This window comes from Berghia stephanieae, chromosome 1 (assembly GCF_034508935.2).
Source record: "Berghia stephanieae isolate SIO BIC M18660-M18661 chromosome 1, UCSD_Bste_1.3, whole genome shotgun sequence".
Taxonomy (NCBI): domain Eukaryota; kingdom Metazoa; phylum Mollusca; class Gastropoda; order Nudibranchia; family Aeolidiidae; genus Berghia; species Berghia stephanieae.
Window position 1 is genome coordinate 53688805 of NC_088360.1, and position 16598 is coordinate 53705402.

At 34.1% G+C, this 16598-nt stretch overlaps 1 protein-coding gene across 3 annotated transcripts; it reads right to left on the minus strand.

The window, feature by feature from the left end:
• Positions 1-2185: 2185 nt before the first annotated feature.
• On the minus strand, positions 2186-15244 carry LOC144977568 (uncharacterized). Of its 3 annotated transcripts, none has more exons than XM_078922948.1 (2): positions 15142-15244; positions 2186-6015 (listed from the first exon to the last, which is right to left on the minus strand). In XM_078922948.1, the coding sequence occupies exon 2, from the start codon at positions 5851-5853 to the stop codon at positions 5065-5067; it is 789 nt and encodes a 262-aa protein (XP_078779074.1). In that variant the 5' UTR covers positions 5854-6015; positions 15142-15244; the 3' UTR covers positions 2186-5064. The 3 variants fall into 3 exon arrangements, with proteins under 3 accessions (XP_078779074.1, XP_078779059.1, XP_078779068.1); XM_078922933.1 differs by having other exon boundaries at positions 14987-15244; XM_078922942.1 differs by having other exon boundaries at positions 15074-15211.
• Between the last annotated feature and the right edge of the window lie 1354 nt (positions 15245-16598).

Sequence of the window (16598 nt, forward strand, 5' to 3'; positions counted from 1 at the left end):
AATACTTCTCTTATCGAGGCTTGTTTACTATAACATTTTAATGGTTAAAAGGAATAAAGGACAATTTTGCGTGTACCCAAAAGTGTATTTACTTTATTGAAAAACACATACATACTTATATAAATGATGTAAATTTCAAACCCAAATATAAATGCTTCTGAGCATTAATTGTATTATTTTTTTAAGATATGAAAAGAACAATACTTCGTTGGACAGACATTGAGATGAAAAACAATTATACTATTTGCCGCCGTGCATTTATTCAATGATATAAAGTCCGTGTATATAAGACACATTGCAATAAACAATTTATATACTACGATATAGTCGTGTGTACAAAATATGTATGTACTTAGTTACCGCATGAATGATTTAGGTTGTAGGATTAAATAATATGTACATTGCTTATAAATAAATTATGTATTGTAGTGAGACAATTAGTGAAGGTCGAATATGCATGGATTGTAAGTTGTATATTATTTGGCGTGGTAAAAGTAGTGGTAATGGGATCGATGATGATGATGATGATGATGATGATCATGATGATGATAATGATGATGATGTTGATGACGACGACAACGATGATGATGATGATGTTGATGATGATGATGAGGAGGAGGAGGAGGAGGAGGAGGACGACGACGACGACGACGACGACGATGATGAGATGATGATAATAATAATGATGATGATGATGATGATGATGATGATGATGATGATGATGATGATGATGTCGACAACGACGTCCCCGAGGAGTGTGAGAAGAAGGAAAAAGAGAGAACGAGATGGACGAGGGGGAGTAGAAAGAGAAGGAAGAGTAGGAGAAGGAAAATTATTGCAAGAAAGAAGGCGATGAACTGATGGTTTTGACAAGGTGGTCAAATCATTTAAAGGTCAAGATTTCAAAATATGACTAATGAGGACATTGTCTGTGTAATGTAATGATGTAAAAACGAATAAGATACAGCGGGTTCCTTGGTGTGAGTTTAATATTTGTTATGTAGGGTCGTCCACAACTGGTGGCTGGTGATAGCTGAAGAGACGAGTGGAGGAGATAGACCTGGAAATAGTAGAAGATGCACGCCACGGACAGAGACAAATGCTTGTCCATCATCGATGCGCTACACCGCAACAGGCATAACAGATACCAGATACATGGGACCTTTAATTAGATATAATATTATAGTTCAACTATTGCATCCCACTTGGGGCATTGGAGTCTAAAAATAAAAGCGAAACAATAGGTGCAATAGAATGTATATCCAGCAGCATTCCACGCATGTAACCAACATAGGGTCAGAAGTTTTACACAGCCGCAGAATTATCCCCCCCCTCACCCCCAAATAAAAAAAGAGAAACATTCATATAACGATACAGTAGCTTTTCGTCTCAATAATATTATCGAAGTGAATTGGTGGTTACCATAATATGACCTATTTTAAGTTCTAAATGTGGAATTTTGTTTGAATCGATATGCCCCAATGTGAAGGATGGATGTGATTTGTCAACTAAAGCGGCATTTAAATTTGTCATCTTTACCTCTTTCTCACTTTAAATTCAATGTTCGGAATCTAGTTGAGCCTGCGACACATTTGCAGGTCTGATAACCGGGCGTAATTATGGGCTTGTTTCAATATTGTTGAAATGGATAATATTTTGCGTTGGTTTGATAGTATTTTTATTACAACAAATGAGCCCTTAATAATTTAAGTTATCAGACTTGCAACTAAGTATAATTACACCTCGGGTTGAACACTATCTCGTCTACAGAATTCTGAATAGGGAATGAGATTAGCGGAAGAGTAGTGTCCCTTGATTGGACGTCACCCATAGTCTGTGACGTCCAATGAAGGGACGCTACTCTTCCGCTAATCTCATTCCCTATTCTGAATGGCCTCTTGGAGGAAACCGGGTTTTATTTCTTAAATATAAAAAAACTTAAATATCTTGGTTCTAGTGTTTTTCATTTTTACTCAGTTTTTCAAATCTAGCTCGCACCAGAAGTCCCGTTTTGCGAGTTTTTGACAAGCTGAGGGTCATTTTAATCAATCGATATATGAATGATAAATTTTTGGCAATAATTTATATGGTTTTTTTAGAGTACCGTAGAGTAGTACACTCTCCAGCATGTAATAAACAACTTTGATTTCTCATGTTAAAATACAAAAGCCACGATACACACCTGTTTCATTATCTTGGTAACTTAAGGGACTTTTTATTAGTATAATTTATCAATATATTATAGATAGTAAAAATACAGTGGGAGCCAGCTTCAAAGACCCTTTAGTAAGCCTCCAACATCTTGAAGGTAAGCCTGAATTTTATGTTTACACATTAATGTTTATTATTTTTGCCTCATGAAAAGTTTAAGCACAAAATAATTCGTCATGCCGGTTTAACTTATTCAGCTCTGCAACGGCAAAACACAATTTTGTCTGAGGTTTTTTTCAAGAAAACTATACTTTTAAAATATCACTTCAAATACATAAAAAATAATATAAAGTTTTCTGGCTCACTTGAATAGATGAATTTCGTTGGTCACGACTGTTTAGTAAAAATAATTTTGATTCTTGCTGTTGTTTCCTTTGCTGGTCTAAATTATTTTATAATTAGAAACTCCTATAATAAGCCTTGTCAGATCTTCACGAAGAGTCAGTTTTCAATCCAAATGAGCGTTAAGCTTGACTCAGAATAATGGTACGGGACTGATCGTAGCCTTGATTCACATTCAAGATAGAATAAAGATTTCTCCACTCGGGTCTTTTTTATTGCTTTTTGTCATCCACATTTATGAGTAATTCTCACTAAACTGTGTTAACCAGACTATAAACGTTTAAGGTTACACATAGTTTTGTGTGTATGTCCGTTATACTTCCGGAGGGCAATGTTGGGAGCTTCTTAGCCAAGCGCATCCTATCCATAACCTAACAATTCCCTGAAAAACCATGTCACAGCATTAGTTGAAAAACTAAATGAAATAATTTAAAAGTGAATTACTGTTAGTGGTACTCGTTAAAACAAAAGATGCCATTTGTTGAGCTTGTGAATACAAATCAATATTCACTTTAATTTGGTGGTTGTCGCATTGTGTTATTTGTGACGTAATTTCCTGGCCAGTGTCAGATCTCGTATCTGAGCGAAGCTTTCGCAAACTCATAACATGACAGTAACAAAAAAAAAAAAAAAAAAAACGCACATCAAAATACAAGGTGTCGACCACCAAAAGAAAAGAAATCGTGATTTGAATTCAATAGTTCAACCAAATTAATGAAGGCTTCGTTCCGATTCAGAACTCGAGTCACTCTGCCCCTTACCGACAACTTGGTCATACCGACCCCTATGCGAGTTGGGTCAAAAAATATACAATGTCTCGAATCACGTGTTAATTCCGAAGATGAGGCTTAGTCCATGCGCAATCCCCTTTGTTTTGTCTCCATCTCGATCAGTGCACAGCCGAGTAAAGCTTTAGCTGTTTTCCACGATCTGACAACGATTTTCACGAAGGTAAGTGAAATCTACTTTCCTTGTCGCTAGCCGGATTATCACTTGACTAATCAAATACGCCAGAAGGTGAGCTCCTTTCAGCGAAGCAAAGCCATGACTGGTTTATTAGCAGTCTGACAAGTGTGCAGTTGTGGTTATTTACAGATTGGAATACACGAGGCGGTTTGGGCAAGATCTCAAATATAAATTAGTGCTTGTATTTAGAACAGAATTCGTGCTCAAGTCAGAACCCAAACGGGAGCCATAACTCAAACTCCAATCAGACTGTCGTACTCTTAACCCTCTCCTTACCACCTGCAGCAAAATCGTCACATTTGTTGCGACACAATATACATTTTTCTTATTCCAATTTATTTTGTACATCACAAAATTTGAAGAATGGTCTTTGTTTAATTAATAAGAACATAAAGTTATTTTGTAGAGAGCTTGTTTGGGTTTTAAAAATCAATTCTTCTGCTGGGTAATCCTGCCATTTTGGGAAAATACTGACATTGGTCGATAGGGAGAGAGTTAAAAAGAAAAATCACATTTTAAAAATGTTGGCCAGGGAAGGAAATCCCAGTTTTAAGAGTTTTAACAAGATGAGAGTCAGTTTAATCGATCGATATTTGAAGGACGAGTTTTCTGTCCAAATATTTAATTACGTGTGTCTCTAGAACACGGCAGTTAACTGGATAAAAAGCGCCATAAAATCAGGACAGCCCATGGAAAACGGAATTTGGCAGCTCTGTTCAAACAATTGTCAGAATTCAAACTTAAATCTGTATTCCTCCACCAAGTATGCTCTCTATATCGGTGTGATTCAACTGAGTTTTGGGTTTCTGGAACAGCATGTACGTAAAAACAGATGTTATTTTCATGTTCCGTATTGCTAAAATGTTTTAACTATGATTAATGATTAGATAGCTATTTTGATTGCAATTTGAACAAAATTACATAGGGTTTGAAATATGGAAGTGAAACATTAGAAGACGCGCACTGGTGTAAGATAATAAATATAAAGATTATTTATGGTACAAAGTCAGATTAAGCATTTAGAAATTCTTTCGAAAATATTCTTGGTGAAAGCCACCTTTTGACCATATTTTTTTTCTAAAATGATATTTTCTTGTAATGGTCAACTTACTTTAGTCTTTTAGCTTTTCGTTCAACCACTTTTAAGACATTTACGAATTTTTTACGCTATGAATAACAAGTGTTTCATTTGCATGTTGTTTTCCATTATGGGCACCACTAAAACTTATTATATCATAATGATATTAATGATAAAAAGTTATCAAAAAGAACATTTGTATATTAAAGGTAGACATAAACATTTCAATTTTAAACTATCCTTAAATTCAAGAAAGCCAAAATTCTTCATGAACGAGCACTCACATCAATCATACGCCAAGAGTTTGAATTGCCTCATTTGAAGAGTGGTTCAAGAGTTACAGTTCCTTAAACCAATCTAAGATGATTTTTTTTATATCATACTTTCAGTTCCTACTTATTAAATAGCTAATTAAAGCATAATATCATGATAGTGACATAGTACAACTTGTAAGCAATTCCGTATTGTTACAATGACTGTACTCTGGGACTACCAACATCACCACTGTAGAAGTTCATATTGCTGTAATTATGATTGAAGCCATTTTGAGCTCCGTTGATATTATTATAGTAATCGTTATTGTTATAACTGCTGTTATTGTTATTACTGTATCTGTTATTATTACTGGTGTTCACAGTCACTCTTGGGAGGCCGTAATAAATGAATTGAGTTGTTTCCAATTTTCCTTGACCCTCATTCATCAGTTCCTGTGCGATATGCTTGCTTTTCTGGTTAAGTCGAATAAATCGGCTTAACGGTGGAGCTTTTGCAAGATCTTTACCGTAGGTTATGGGGTTGGTTTTAGCGTCTGTTACTCCAGTAGTGCTACTGAATTCATCAGGTGGTAACAAAGCATCGTGTTTGAATTGCTCGTTTTTCCTGACCTGGTCTACAATGCGTCCATTGACGGCTGTACGCCACATTGCCCACATATGTCTGTCTTTCATTGGATCAAAATTGGTCGTCAAGTGAGATTTAGCTTTTTGTTCCGGTGCATTTTTACGATTTAAACGAGGTCTGTGGATAGCCATTTTGTTGCCGTTTATGTTAGTGTCGTTTTTTATGTCATTGTTGCTGATGCCATTTGAGAGATGATCGTGTTGATGTTGTTTATCCGAATATGGCTTTGAGTAATGAGAGGAGTCTTTGTCGTGTCGGACGTAGCCTTGTCCTAATGGTTGATAAGAGTCCTGGGGTTTGGGGCCGCCGTTCATAGCCTTATTATTATACTGCCCGGGACCAGGGTAGCCGGACATTTTTCAATAATTTGGACAATGTTGTTAATTGGACGAAAATTATTCGACCAGTGACGAATATTGATGACGATATAATGAGATGGCCTAGGATGACTGCTCCCTTGCGTCAAACAGACGAACTGTTTAGATGTCTGACGTTCTTGTGAGAAGATATTGTTCAATCTGAAAATTAAGAAAAAAAAGTATTTTTATAGATATGAGCAGATTATAATGTTTAAATCAAACTCAAATTCCCCTATTGCTAAAAGGTTTGATTTACAGGGGGTTCGTTTTTTTATGGTATACTGAAATAAAAACCAATAATAATGAAGAGGAATAAGATGATGATAATGATGATGGTGATGATAATGAAGATGATGATGATGATGATGATGATGATGATGATGATGATGATGATGATGATGATTATGATGAAGATGATGATAATGATGACGATGATGATGATGATGATGATGATGATGATGATGATGATGATGATGATGATGATGATGACGATGATTATGAGGAGTAGGAGGACAAGGAGGAGGAGGAGATGATGATGATAGCATTAACTACTACTAAAACTATACTACTACTACTACTACTACTACTACTACTACTACTACTACTACTACTACTACAACTACTTCTACTACTACTACTACTACTACTACTACTACTACTACTACTACTACTACTACTACTACTACTATTATTACTCCTACTGTTAGTTTAATTAGCTTCGTATTTTCATCAATTAGTTCATGACAGTGTATTCATCTGTGGTAATAATATAACGTTGAACGATCATTTCCATTCAGGATCAATAAAGTATATCTTACTACAACTACTACTACTACTACTACTACTACTACTACTACTACTACTACTACTACTACTACTGCTACTACTACTACTCTAATATATACTACTATGATCTATTATTATTATTATTATTATTATTATTATTATTATTATTATTATTATTATTATTATTATTATTATTATTATTATTATATTATTATTACTACTATACTACTACTACTACTACTACTACTACTACTACTACTACTACATACTACTACTACTATACTACTTCTGCTGCTGCTCTACTACATACTACTACTTAAACTACTTCTACTACTACTATTCTACTAAATACTACTACTACTACTACTACTACTACTACTACTACTACTACTACTACTACTACTACTACTACTACTACTACTACTACTACTACTACTACTACTACTACTACTACTACTACTACTACTACTACTACTACTACTGCTGCTGCTGCTGCTACTACAACTACTACTACTTAAACTACTTCTACTACTACTATTCTACTAAATACTACTAATGCTACTACTACTACTACTACTACTACTACTACTACTACTACTACTACTACTACTACTACTACTACTACTACTGATACTATCTACTTACTAAACACTAATCTTGACGCCCGAGAGAGGAATAGGTAAAAAGTTGATTCAGTTTATTAGTCTGATATAATAATTATTAATCTGAACTAAAGAAAAGACGATGTGACTCATGCATTGTCATCTATAATAGATGATAATGGATTCATGCCACCTGGGACTGCATTACAATGATATCATTTAACAAATCAATTCATCAAAAATCAATACATAACTCTCTATTATGCAAGGAGAGTTCAAGAAAAATGTATAGAAATCTCTATTGAATAGAAAGTTGAAAAGTGATATTGTTCTATTATTTTCTACTGTCGTATGGCATTGGCAATTCGTCCAATTTTAGCTTTAAATGAAAGGAATGCAATAATAAAACGTCATTAAAAATCAATTTGTTTGAATATACCTCTTTGATGTTCAGTCTGTCCCTAAAATAACTTTATATTAAAACATGCTTCAATGCAGTGCCTGGAATGAATCTGTCAAAGATGACAACGTCATTGACAGTTTTTTTTTTATCGAACTGTTTTATTGCCTTAGGTGTGTGATACAGCGGTGTAACTATAATATTATCCTTTAAATTGCCCCAGTTCTCCAATTTATCAAGTAATAACCCAGTCATACGTTATTGAATATAACCTTTAATCGGATGTTTTGTAACTTAATGTAAATAGTCGGTTGCCAAAACTAGCTGTTTAATTAGTTTCCTCGGTTGATTTTTTTTTAAAGTGCAGCTTTTAACATACCCAAGCGTGATCCTTGACCGGTGTTTACTTATTTGCAGGTCTGATAACCCAAATTGCTATGGGCTCATTGTTGTAATAGAAATACTATTAAACCAAAGTGAAATAATCTCCGTTACAACCATGTTAGAACGAGTCCATAATTGAGTCATGTTATCAGACTTGTAAAATATTATGTTCACGTCACCCTTGACCAATGGCACTGCGGCTGACGCCTGGGTTATTCCAGTATTTCCTTGAAATAGACCCTAGAGAAAAATTATCACTATGGGATGAATAAAGGGAATTGTATTTATTTATTTATTTATTTATTTATTTATTTATTTATTTATTTATTTATTTATTTATTTATTTATTTATTTATTTATTTATTCATTTATTTATTTATTTATTTATTTATTTATTCAAAACTCTCTCCTTTCGGGGTTCAAATACTGGTTAGTTAAATTTCGAACTAAATTGGTACAATTTAATTAAGAATTTACCATAACATTGAACACAGTGTCTGGTTTCTTCAGCTTCAAACGGTTTACATAATTTGTAAATTCTGACCAGTCGGAGTTCATAGGCAGTTTTCTGCATTTATATAATTACACCTTAATACCGTTGTGGGGCATTGGGTCACAATTTTTGTTATTTCATTAAGCTTAGGTGTGTTTGTGTAGATGTGTGTATAATGTATGTATGTATGTATGTATGTATGTATGTATGTATGTATGTATGTATGTATGTATGTATGTATGTATGTATGTATGTATGTATGTATCTATGTATGTTTGTATGTATGTAAGTATGTATGTACATATGTATATTTGTGTATGTAAGTATGTATGTATTTATATGTGTTTATCTATTTATGTGTGTTGTATGTATCCATGTATATATGTATGTATGTATTTATGTATGTATTTATGTATGTATGTATGTATTATGTATTTATGTATGTATGTATTTATATGTGTGTGTGTGTGTGTGTTTTTGTGTGTGTGTGTGTGTGTGATTTGTTAGTATTTTATTCATTGTTTTATAATTTTATTTAGATATATTTTTTGTCCAGTGTAAGAATATCAGAGAAATTTGGACTCTCCAATCCTAAATATGTAGCCAGTAACGCTGGTGACCAGAATTTTAAAGGTCTTGACTTTCAATTTTTTTTTTCATTTTCTATACAATTGCTTTTTCCGTTGTCCCCCACCCCCTTTACTACACTTTTTTAAAAGCAATCTTTCAGTCATAAGTCCCATAGAACCAGAGATGATCCCGATTCCTGGGACTTTAAATGATCAAAAAAAACCTTACTGCATCCCATGGACAGAAATCAATAACGCATACTGGAGTGTTTAATTCTCTCCTTACCGATCAATTTCAGTATTTTCCCCAAATGGCAGCCTTACCCAGCAGAAAAATAGATTTTAAAACTCAAACAAGCTCTCTACATAACAACTTTATGTTCTTATTAATTAAACAAAGATCATTCTTCAAATGTTGTGATCTTCAAAATAAATCTGAATAAGAAAAATGTATATTGTGTCGTAACATACGTGACGATGTTGCTGCAGGTGGTATGGAGCACTGAGCAATTGGATCCCTAACATTCAATAATTTGTAAGAATTAATTTGTACAGCGCAAAGGATCCCCAAAGTGTACCACAGCCAGTCTAGTAGCTAAGTGCGTGATACGAAAATTTCAGTTCTCTGCAATGAGGCAAGCATACCCTACTTTCTTCACAGAATGAATAGGTATGGCCCAAGACAATAGACCACCGTTCCCTCACGGTCTAGGGCATGTTGGCTCATTGATAAGCCGCGTATGCGAAGAATCAGCATACGTCATAATAATATGGTTTTGAAAAGTCGGGTCAAACTTTTGCGAAGTTAATCCAAGACATACATAGAATTACCTAGAACGTTTATATATGGTTAGGTACTAGAATCGCCTCTCTCTCTCTCTCTCTCTCTCTCTCTCTCTCTCTCTCTCTCTCTCCCTCTCCCTCTCCTCTCTCTCTCTCCCTCTCTCTCTCTCTCTCTTTCTCTCTCTCCCACACGATTTATTTCGATTTAATTATATATATATATATATATATGTGTGTGTGTGTGTGTGTGTGTGTATGTATGTGTATGTGTGTGTGTGAGTGTGTCCATGTGTGTATCTAGATATCCCCCGACATGGTATTAATAAATCAACTTACGTGACAACTTATAAAATAAATCATTTCATCCATTAATAGTCTGCATTCTTTTTATACGAGCCGATTTGCCAATAAAATCACAGTTAAAATCATTTGGCGAACTCTTATCTTAAATCAATACATGTAGAATTTATTAAAGTGTCAGTTCCAGAATAATCAAGGGCTGTAATATTATAGAAAGCAACAGCTACTAGGTAGCTTTATGTTCTTGTTACACTATGATTCTATTTATAACCAATCACCTCAAAACTGTATTATATCTGAATGTAGTCCTTTAGAGCCATTAGCCCCATTGACCATGAGTTTATCCCAGTTTCTATAGCGTGAAACTGATAAAAGTAACGGATTGCTACCCTTTGAATAGGGCCCTAAGTCTATCGCAAAGAAATTACAATTAAATTTCAATAAATCAAAATGTATAGTTCTACATCCTTAATCCTTAATATATTTATTATTAACTGATGTGAATTATACCGAAAAACTCTTTATTTTGTGGAAACGAAAAGATGTCTGAGTGATCTTTGAACGTATTCTTAATTTTGATAACCATGTTAATACAATAATAATTCAAAAAACTTCGGCCTGATGTGCAACTGAAGCACTAAGAAGATAAGTAAGTTAAACAGCTACCAAGACAATTGTGATTATATTTTAAAAGTTGTGAATGCATGAATAGTGAATTGTTCCTTACATTTGATAAATTTGTGGTCGGACCAACTTTGGAATACAGAAATCATATTTGGTGTCGTCATTTTGAAGGTCAATCAATAGTTTTGGAAAACAACCAAAGACGATAACTGGTACATAAGAATATTTACCAGGTTTTGTGTAACTTTTTGTCAAGTGAAGATAGATTAACATTTTTAAAAATTATTATCACGTAAGTTAAGAAGACTATGAGGCGATCTTATACACTTATATAAAACTGCCGATGGTTTGTATTACGACATTGATTATTTCATTTTTTTAAAAGTTTTCTTTGTTATATTCACATAAGGTGTTAAATTTAAGATAATTATCACCAAATGTTCTACAAATAATATTCGCCGAACTCATTTATCCAACGTTCAGTCAGGATATAGAATGCACTTGGTTTTAATACAAAAACATTGAAGTATTTGATACTTTCAAAAATACAGTTGAAAGAAAAACTCTTTGCCTTGAAGTACGTATATGGTGAATGAGATTTTTCTCCCGTCGCTTTTTTAATGTTTATGATCAACAAGCACCAACTTGACCTTTTGTTTGTATATACGATGTTGTGTACTTGTAATATTCATGCATCAATTTGATCTTTTCTTTTGTTTGTATTGGCTTTTATATAATCATATCGGCCAAAAAAAAAAAATAACAGGGCATTAATGGTCTTTTGACTTATGTAAGGCTCAATGATGAGGCTTGGGATTATGATTGTGATGTGATAAAATTTCTACCAAAATGAATATGAACTAATGACCATTTTGTGTTAATTATTTCAAGACATTACAAAATAGGCATATCACTCAACTTTTCAGATAACTAGAACACTCTTGATGTCGTTTTTTTGGTTAAATGGGTCTTGCTTCAGTGGGTTTGTTTTTTTTTTGGTTTCACCCATCCTTCTCTCTCTCCCCCCCCCTCTCTCTCTCTCTCTCTCTCTCTCTCTCCCTCTCTCTCTCTCTCTCTATCAGAATCATCACAACCATACTGTTAGTGCAGCAACCCGTAAAAGACAAAATAGCTTAGCATACTTCGAACCGTCGTGTTATCCCCTCTTGACATATATAAATGAAACAGGTTGACCTCTATATAATTTGAAAAATGTATGAAACAGTGTCGGACATAGCTAAAATACAAGAAAATATCATCATAAAAAATCAACCTGATTTGACAGTCGAGAAGGGATGATACTTTTTATAATGATATTTTTTTCTTGTATTTTTCTTTCTCCTCTGCCTGGCACTGGTCCATACACACCTTTTTGTATTTTTATTTTCCACCAGCGCCTGCGTATTAATTTGTCAAATATAATATGTATAATTGTTTGCTTTGTTTGATTAATTTATTTTGTTTGCATCATATTGAATTGCATGAGCTTAAACAAACTGGCATAGACATTTGGGTAGTAATAACATTGCAGAATGAGGTGTCAATATTTTTTTCGTTTGCGTAAGGTATTTTTTTGTTTGATTAACATTATAGCAATATATTATAATCCATATACAATTACAAATAAATATATAGAGGAAAAAAAAAGAGAGAGAGAGAGAGAGAGAGAGAGAGAGAGAGAGAGAGAGAGGGGGGGGGGATAGAGAAAATGAGAAGAGGAGAGAGGGAACGGGGAGAATTACTAGTTCGTGTGTGCGTGTTTTATTTATGTGCGCGTGTATACACACACACACACACACACACACACAGAGAGAGAGAGAGAGAGAGAGAGAGAGAGAGTGTGTGTGTGTGTGTGTGTGTGTGTTTAAGAATATTACGAAATCTGATGTTGAGTGCATTATGTGGAGAAAGTATATATATATATATATATATATATATATATATATATATATATATAAAAGTGTGTTGGTGGTTGTTTCAGGCTGGTACAACAATATTCAAATGTATACATAAAACGTTTACCACTAATTATCCTTTAGCAGATATAATGATAGAAAATAATCACATCTCTGACCGTCAATGAAACAAGGCCAGACAAAGGGGGAAGAAAAATGCAAGAAGAAAAATCATCAAAAAAAATCAGCCTGCTCCCTAATCTGTTGACAATAAAATTCAGAACAACCTGGAGTATCAACCCAACAACAGTAAATCATCTCTACTTATTGTATGGAGACATCTATTTATCATGTGAACTGAGGAACACAGCTTAATAATTCTGCAAGTTTGGATTGGATTGGATTGAAGTAAAAAATGAAATCATATGCTCATTTATTGTGTGGTGTGCTGAAAAATAAGTCGGAAATCACAAGCCATTGATTTACAGAACTCAATATCATTCTATCATCTAGGTAAGACTTTTGGTGTTGGAAAGTTTGTCCTTACCCAGGGACACCCATTAAGAAACCGGAATCTTTTCACAGCTCAAAAAGTTTTGATTACATTCCTGTTAAATACCACATATAATAGAGAGTCACTCCTTGCCTATTATCCAATGAAGTCCCCATGCAGAATAATGCATCTTTGCCAACCAAAACTAACAGAAATCCGACCGAAAATAAATTTCGTCAGTATTTGGAAACCAAGATTTGAATTTCCTCAACCAGATCTCCTTCCACCTCGTACCTCTTTCACCCTAAATGGCGCTTTATGAGCCTAAAATGGTAACAGTCAGACGGTACTAGATCTGGACAGTGGTAATCAAATATTCCAGAAGATTATCTTTTGTCTCACCAGGCCACACAATGTGTCTCGGCTTGTTGACACCGATCCAGATGTCTTAAGGAGATTTCCACTCTCTTAGCTTGCGCTCTTCTATAACCATGTTTGGAACCCATCTGGCACAAACGTTCTAATATTCCAATTATGCCATGGTCACTATCATGACAATGCTTTTTGGAATTTAAAAGGAATCTCTCTCAAATCTTAAATCTCCTATCACATTTGACGACTCAAATGGCGTTCTGATCACACTTTCTGTCGACTAGACTTGGGTTCGTTTTCTTGAGTTGTGCGACCGTCTTTGAACCAAGAACAACTGATACTTGCTTTGATTTGCTTTAGAATCAAAAGCGCTTAAATAACATTTTATATAGATTTGGGCAGTAGTGGAAAACATTCAATAATGAGCTTATACCAATGTATTGTGTATTTTAGATATGCTTGCAACTTATTTTAAAAAGCACAAACAAAAAATAAACAATTGGCTTATTTAAGGACCTATTTTTGTACAATTCATTTCAAAAGAAAGTGTGAAATTTGTTGACAAAGGTATGAGTGCGTGGGTTTTACTGTTATTTATAATCTTTGACGATTTTTAGATTTTAAAGAAACCTGTGCAGAATAAATGAATCCAAATCAGAGGTCACTTCCATTTTTGTTGAAGTATTTTATGTAGTCAAGTAGCTAGATAGATCACTGAGTATATTATGTGTAGGGTAAATGATTAGTAGGCAGAGGAAGAGAGAGAGAGAGAGAGAGAGAGAGAGAGAGAGAGAGAGAGAGAGAGAGTCAGACACAGACAGAGACAGACAGACAGACGGAAAGAAAGAAAGAATGAAAAAGAGAGAGAGAGAGAGAGAGAGAGAGAGAGAGAGAGAGATAGATAGAGAGAGAGAGAGAGAGAGAGAGAGAGAGAGAGAGAGACTGAAGGGGATTGATATCAAAATAAAAATGATTTTATTTGGTTTAATAACAAATTAGCTTTCTGTCATTTTAGCAAAAGAAAGCGAAAGGCGCATAATGATCAATTCAACAAGATCGAGTATTGAATTATATTTTGATAATAGATTATGTTCCAAGCAGTTACATGCTTCAACATAAAGTAAAATAACAATAATAATGATTATATGAATAAATGAAAAGAAATGTAATACCTTTTTCATATTTCAATTCTCTCTAAATAATTGATATAAAACTAAGGATCACCATTTCAAAAGAAATAAAATTACCACTTGGGTTTATAAATTAGCTATTTTATTTAGACTCCAAGCATATACACAGTAACATAATTAACGCACTGTGTGCAATTTCAATTTATTAAACAACATAAATTTAGAGGCAGTAAATGTACACAATTAAAAGAAGCAAAATAAGCAGTGCATGTTCGCCTAAAATTATTCAAAACACCCACCGTTCTTGAACAAAGAAACAAATCTATTAACACAGCTAAAATTCCCACCGAAGCAATGAATTGAATATAACAATAAATAAACACGACCTTATCTCAGAGCCCTGTCAACAAGGCTATGACCGAATCCGTCTGTATACATTCAATGACGGGTGTACCTGAGATCGAAAGGCGATATTCTTCTACATAATCTTTAAACTGTACAGTCTGTTCTCTCGCGACTTCTATGTGTCTGTACTTCGTAGATTTATAATGTTTATACCCATGCATTCGTGGTTCTGGGTCTTGTTATTACGAGGGAGAGGGGCGCCACTCAACCGAAATGTTTAATCTGGCGACGCTTGTCAGTGGCGTGGTTTGCTTTTTTTTTCGGGTTGTACGATCGTGCTTTATTCATCTGAAGACAAATTTCGCATGTTTGGAAAGACGATTTAGTATTTTAGTAAATCTTTTTTATAAATTCCATCTCATTCCTATCATTTAAAACACACAGGCTTGTATATAGCGCCATTTCCACCAAAAGGCCTCAAAGAGCTTTGCAATGGGTCACAATACTCAATTTACACCCGAGTATGGTGAAAGAAGGTGAATAAGGAGAACAAAGACCTATGTACCACAACAAGGGACTCAGACCAGGGATGTACAGGTCAGAAGCAGGGTGTCAGTTCAGAAGAGGCACAATCACTACTTTTTTTACTCGACGAGGGCAATTATAATCGGCTCTAGATAGAACGCAGTACTTATCAGATCTAAATTAACCGATTGCCAAAGTTGATGGACATATGCACATGCCTTTAGACCGAAAGGTCTAGGATTCGAGTCCCGCTGTAAGTGGCATTTTGTTGAATCTTTGGAATAGGCTTTTACTCACAATCTCTCAAAGTACTCAGGTGTAAAACGAAAACCTGGCCATTAATATCGTCGGGTTGTCTCTGTTGGGAAATAATGTAATGTCGCCTAACAGGCATCATACTCCTTCCACTTTAAGTGCTGCTATTGACCTGGACCTCTTGAAAAGCGCTTTAAGCACGTTTAGTAGATATTATGCTGTCTAAATGCTCTAGTTTAGAAGATAGGGAGAATTTCAAAATACCTAATTTTGCTAATAGTAAGCTTCTAACCACTGATCTGAATAAGACAATAGCATTGTTATCTGAATCTGTAACCATAAAAAATATGATTGGAACAATTTCACGAGTGTCTTTATAACATTAAAAAAGATGTGTTAGGTGTGTGAAATCGATAATGGAAAATAAGTAAATCACAATGGAAAAAAACATATTTTTTTCTGTTTTGTTCCTTTCCTTTTGTTGTTTTAAATATTTGGGGTTCTTTTTACCTTTTTTGTTTGTTTGTTTGGTTTTTATTAAATTATTTATTATTATTTTAATTCTGACACTAGAAACGATAACGCTCTTTCCTATATGTGTTGTCCATAAGATTTGCACGATCCCAATTTATGGGATTCGATACCAGAGTCAATAAGTGGACTCTTTCAATGATGAATAATTAAAAACGCTAATCTAATTTTCATTTGAATATAAAGATGCCGTATATTATAGCAGTCAAATCCTTTAAACGTTTCTTTCTTATTTTAATGATTTATATTGGATAT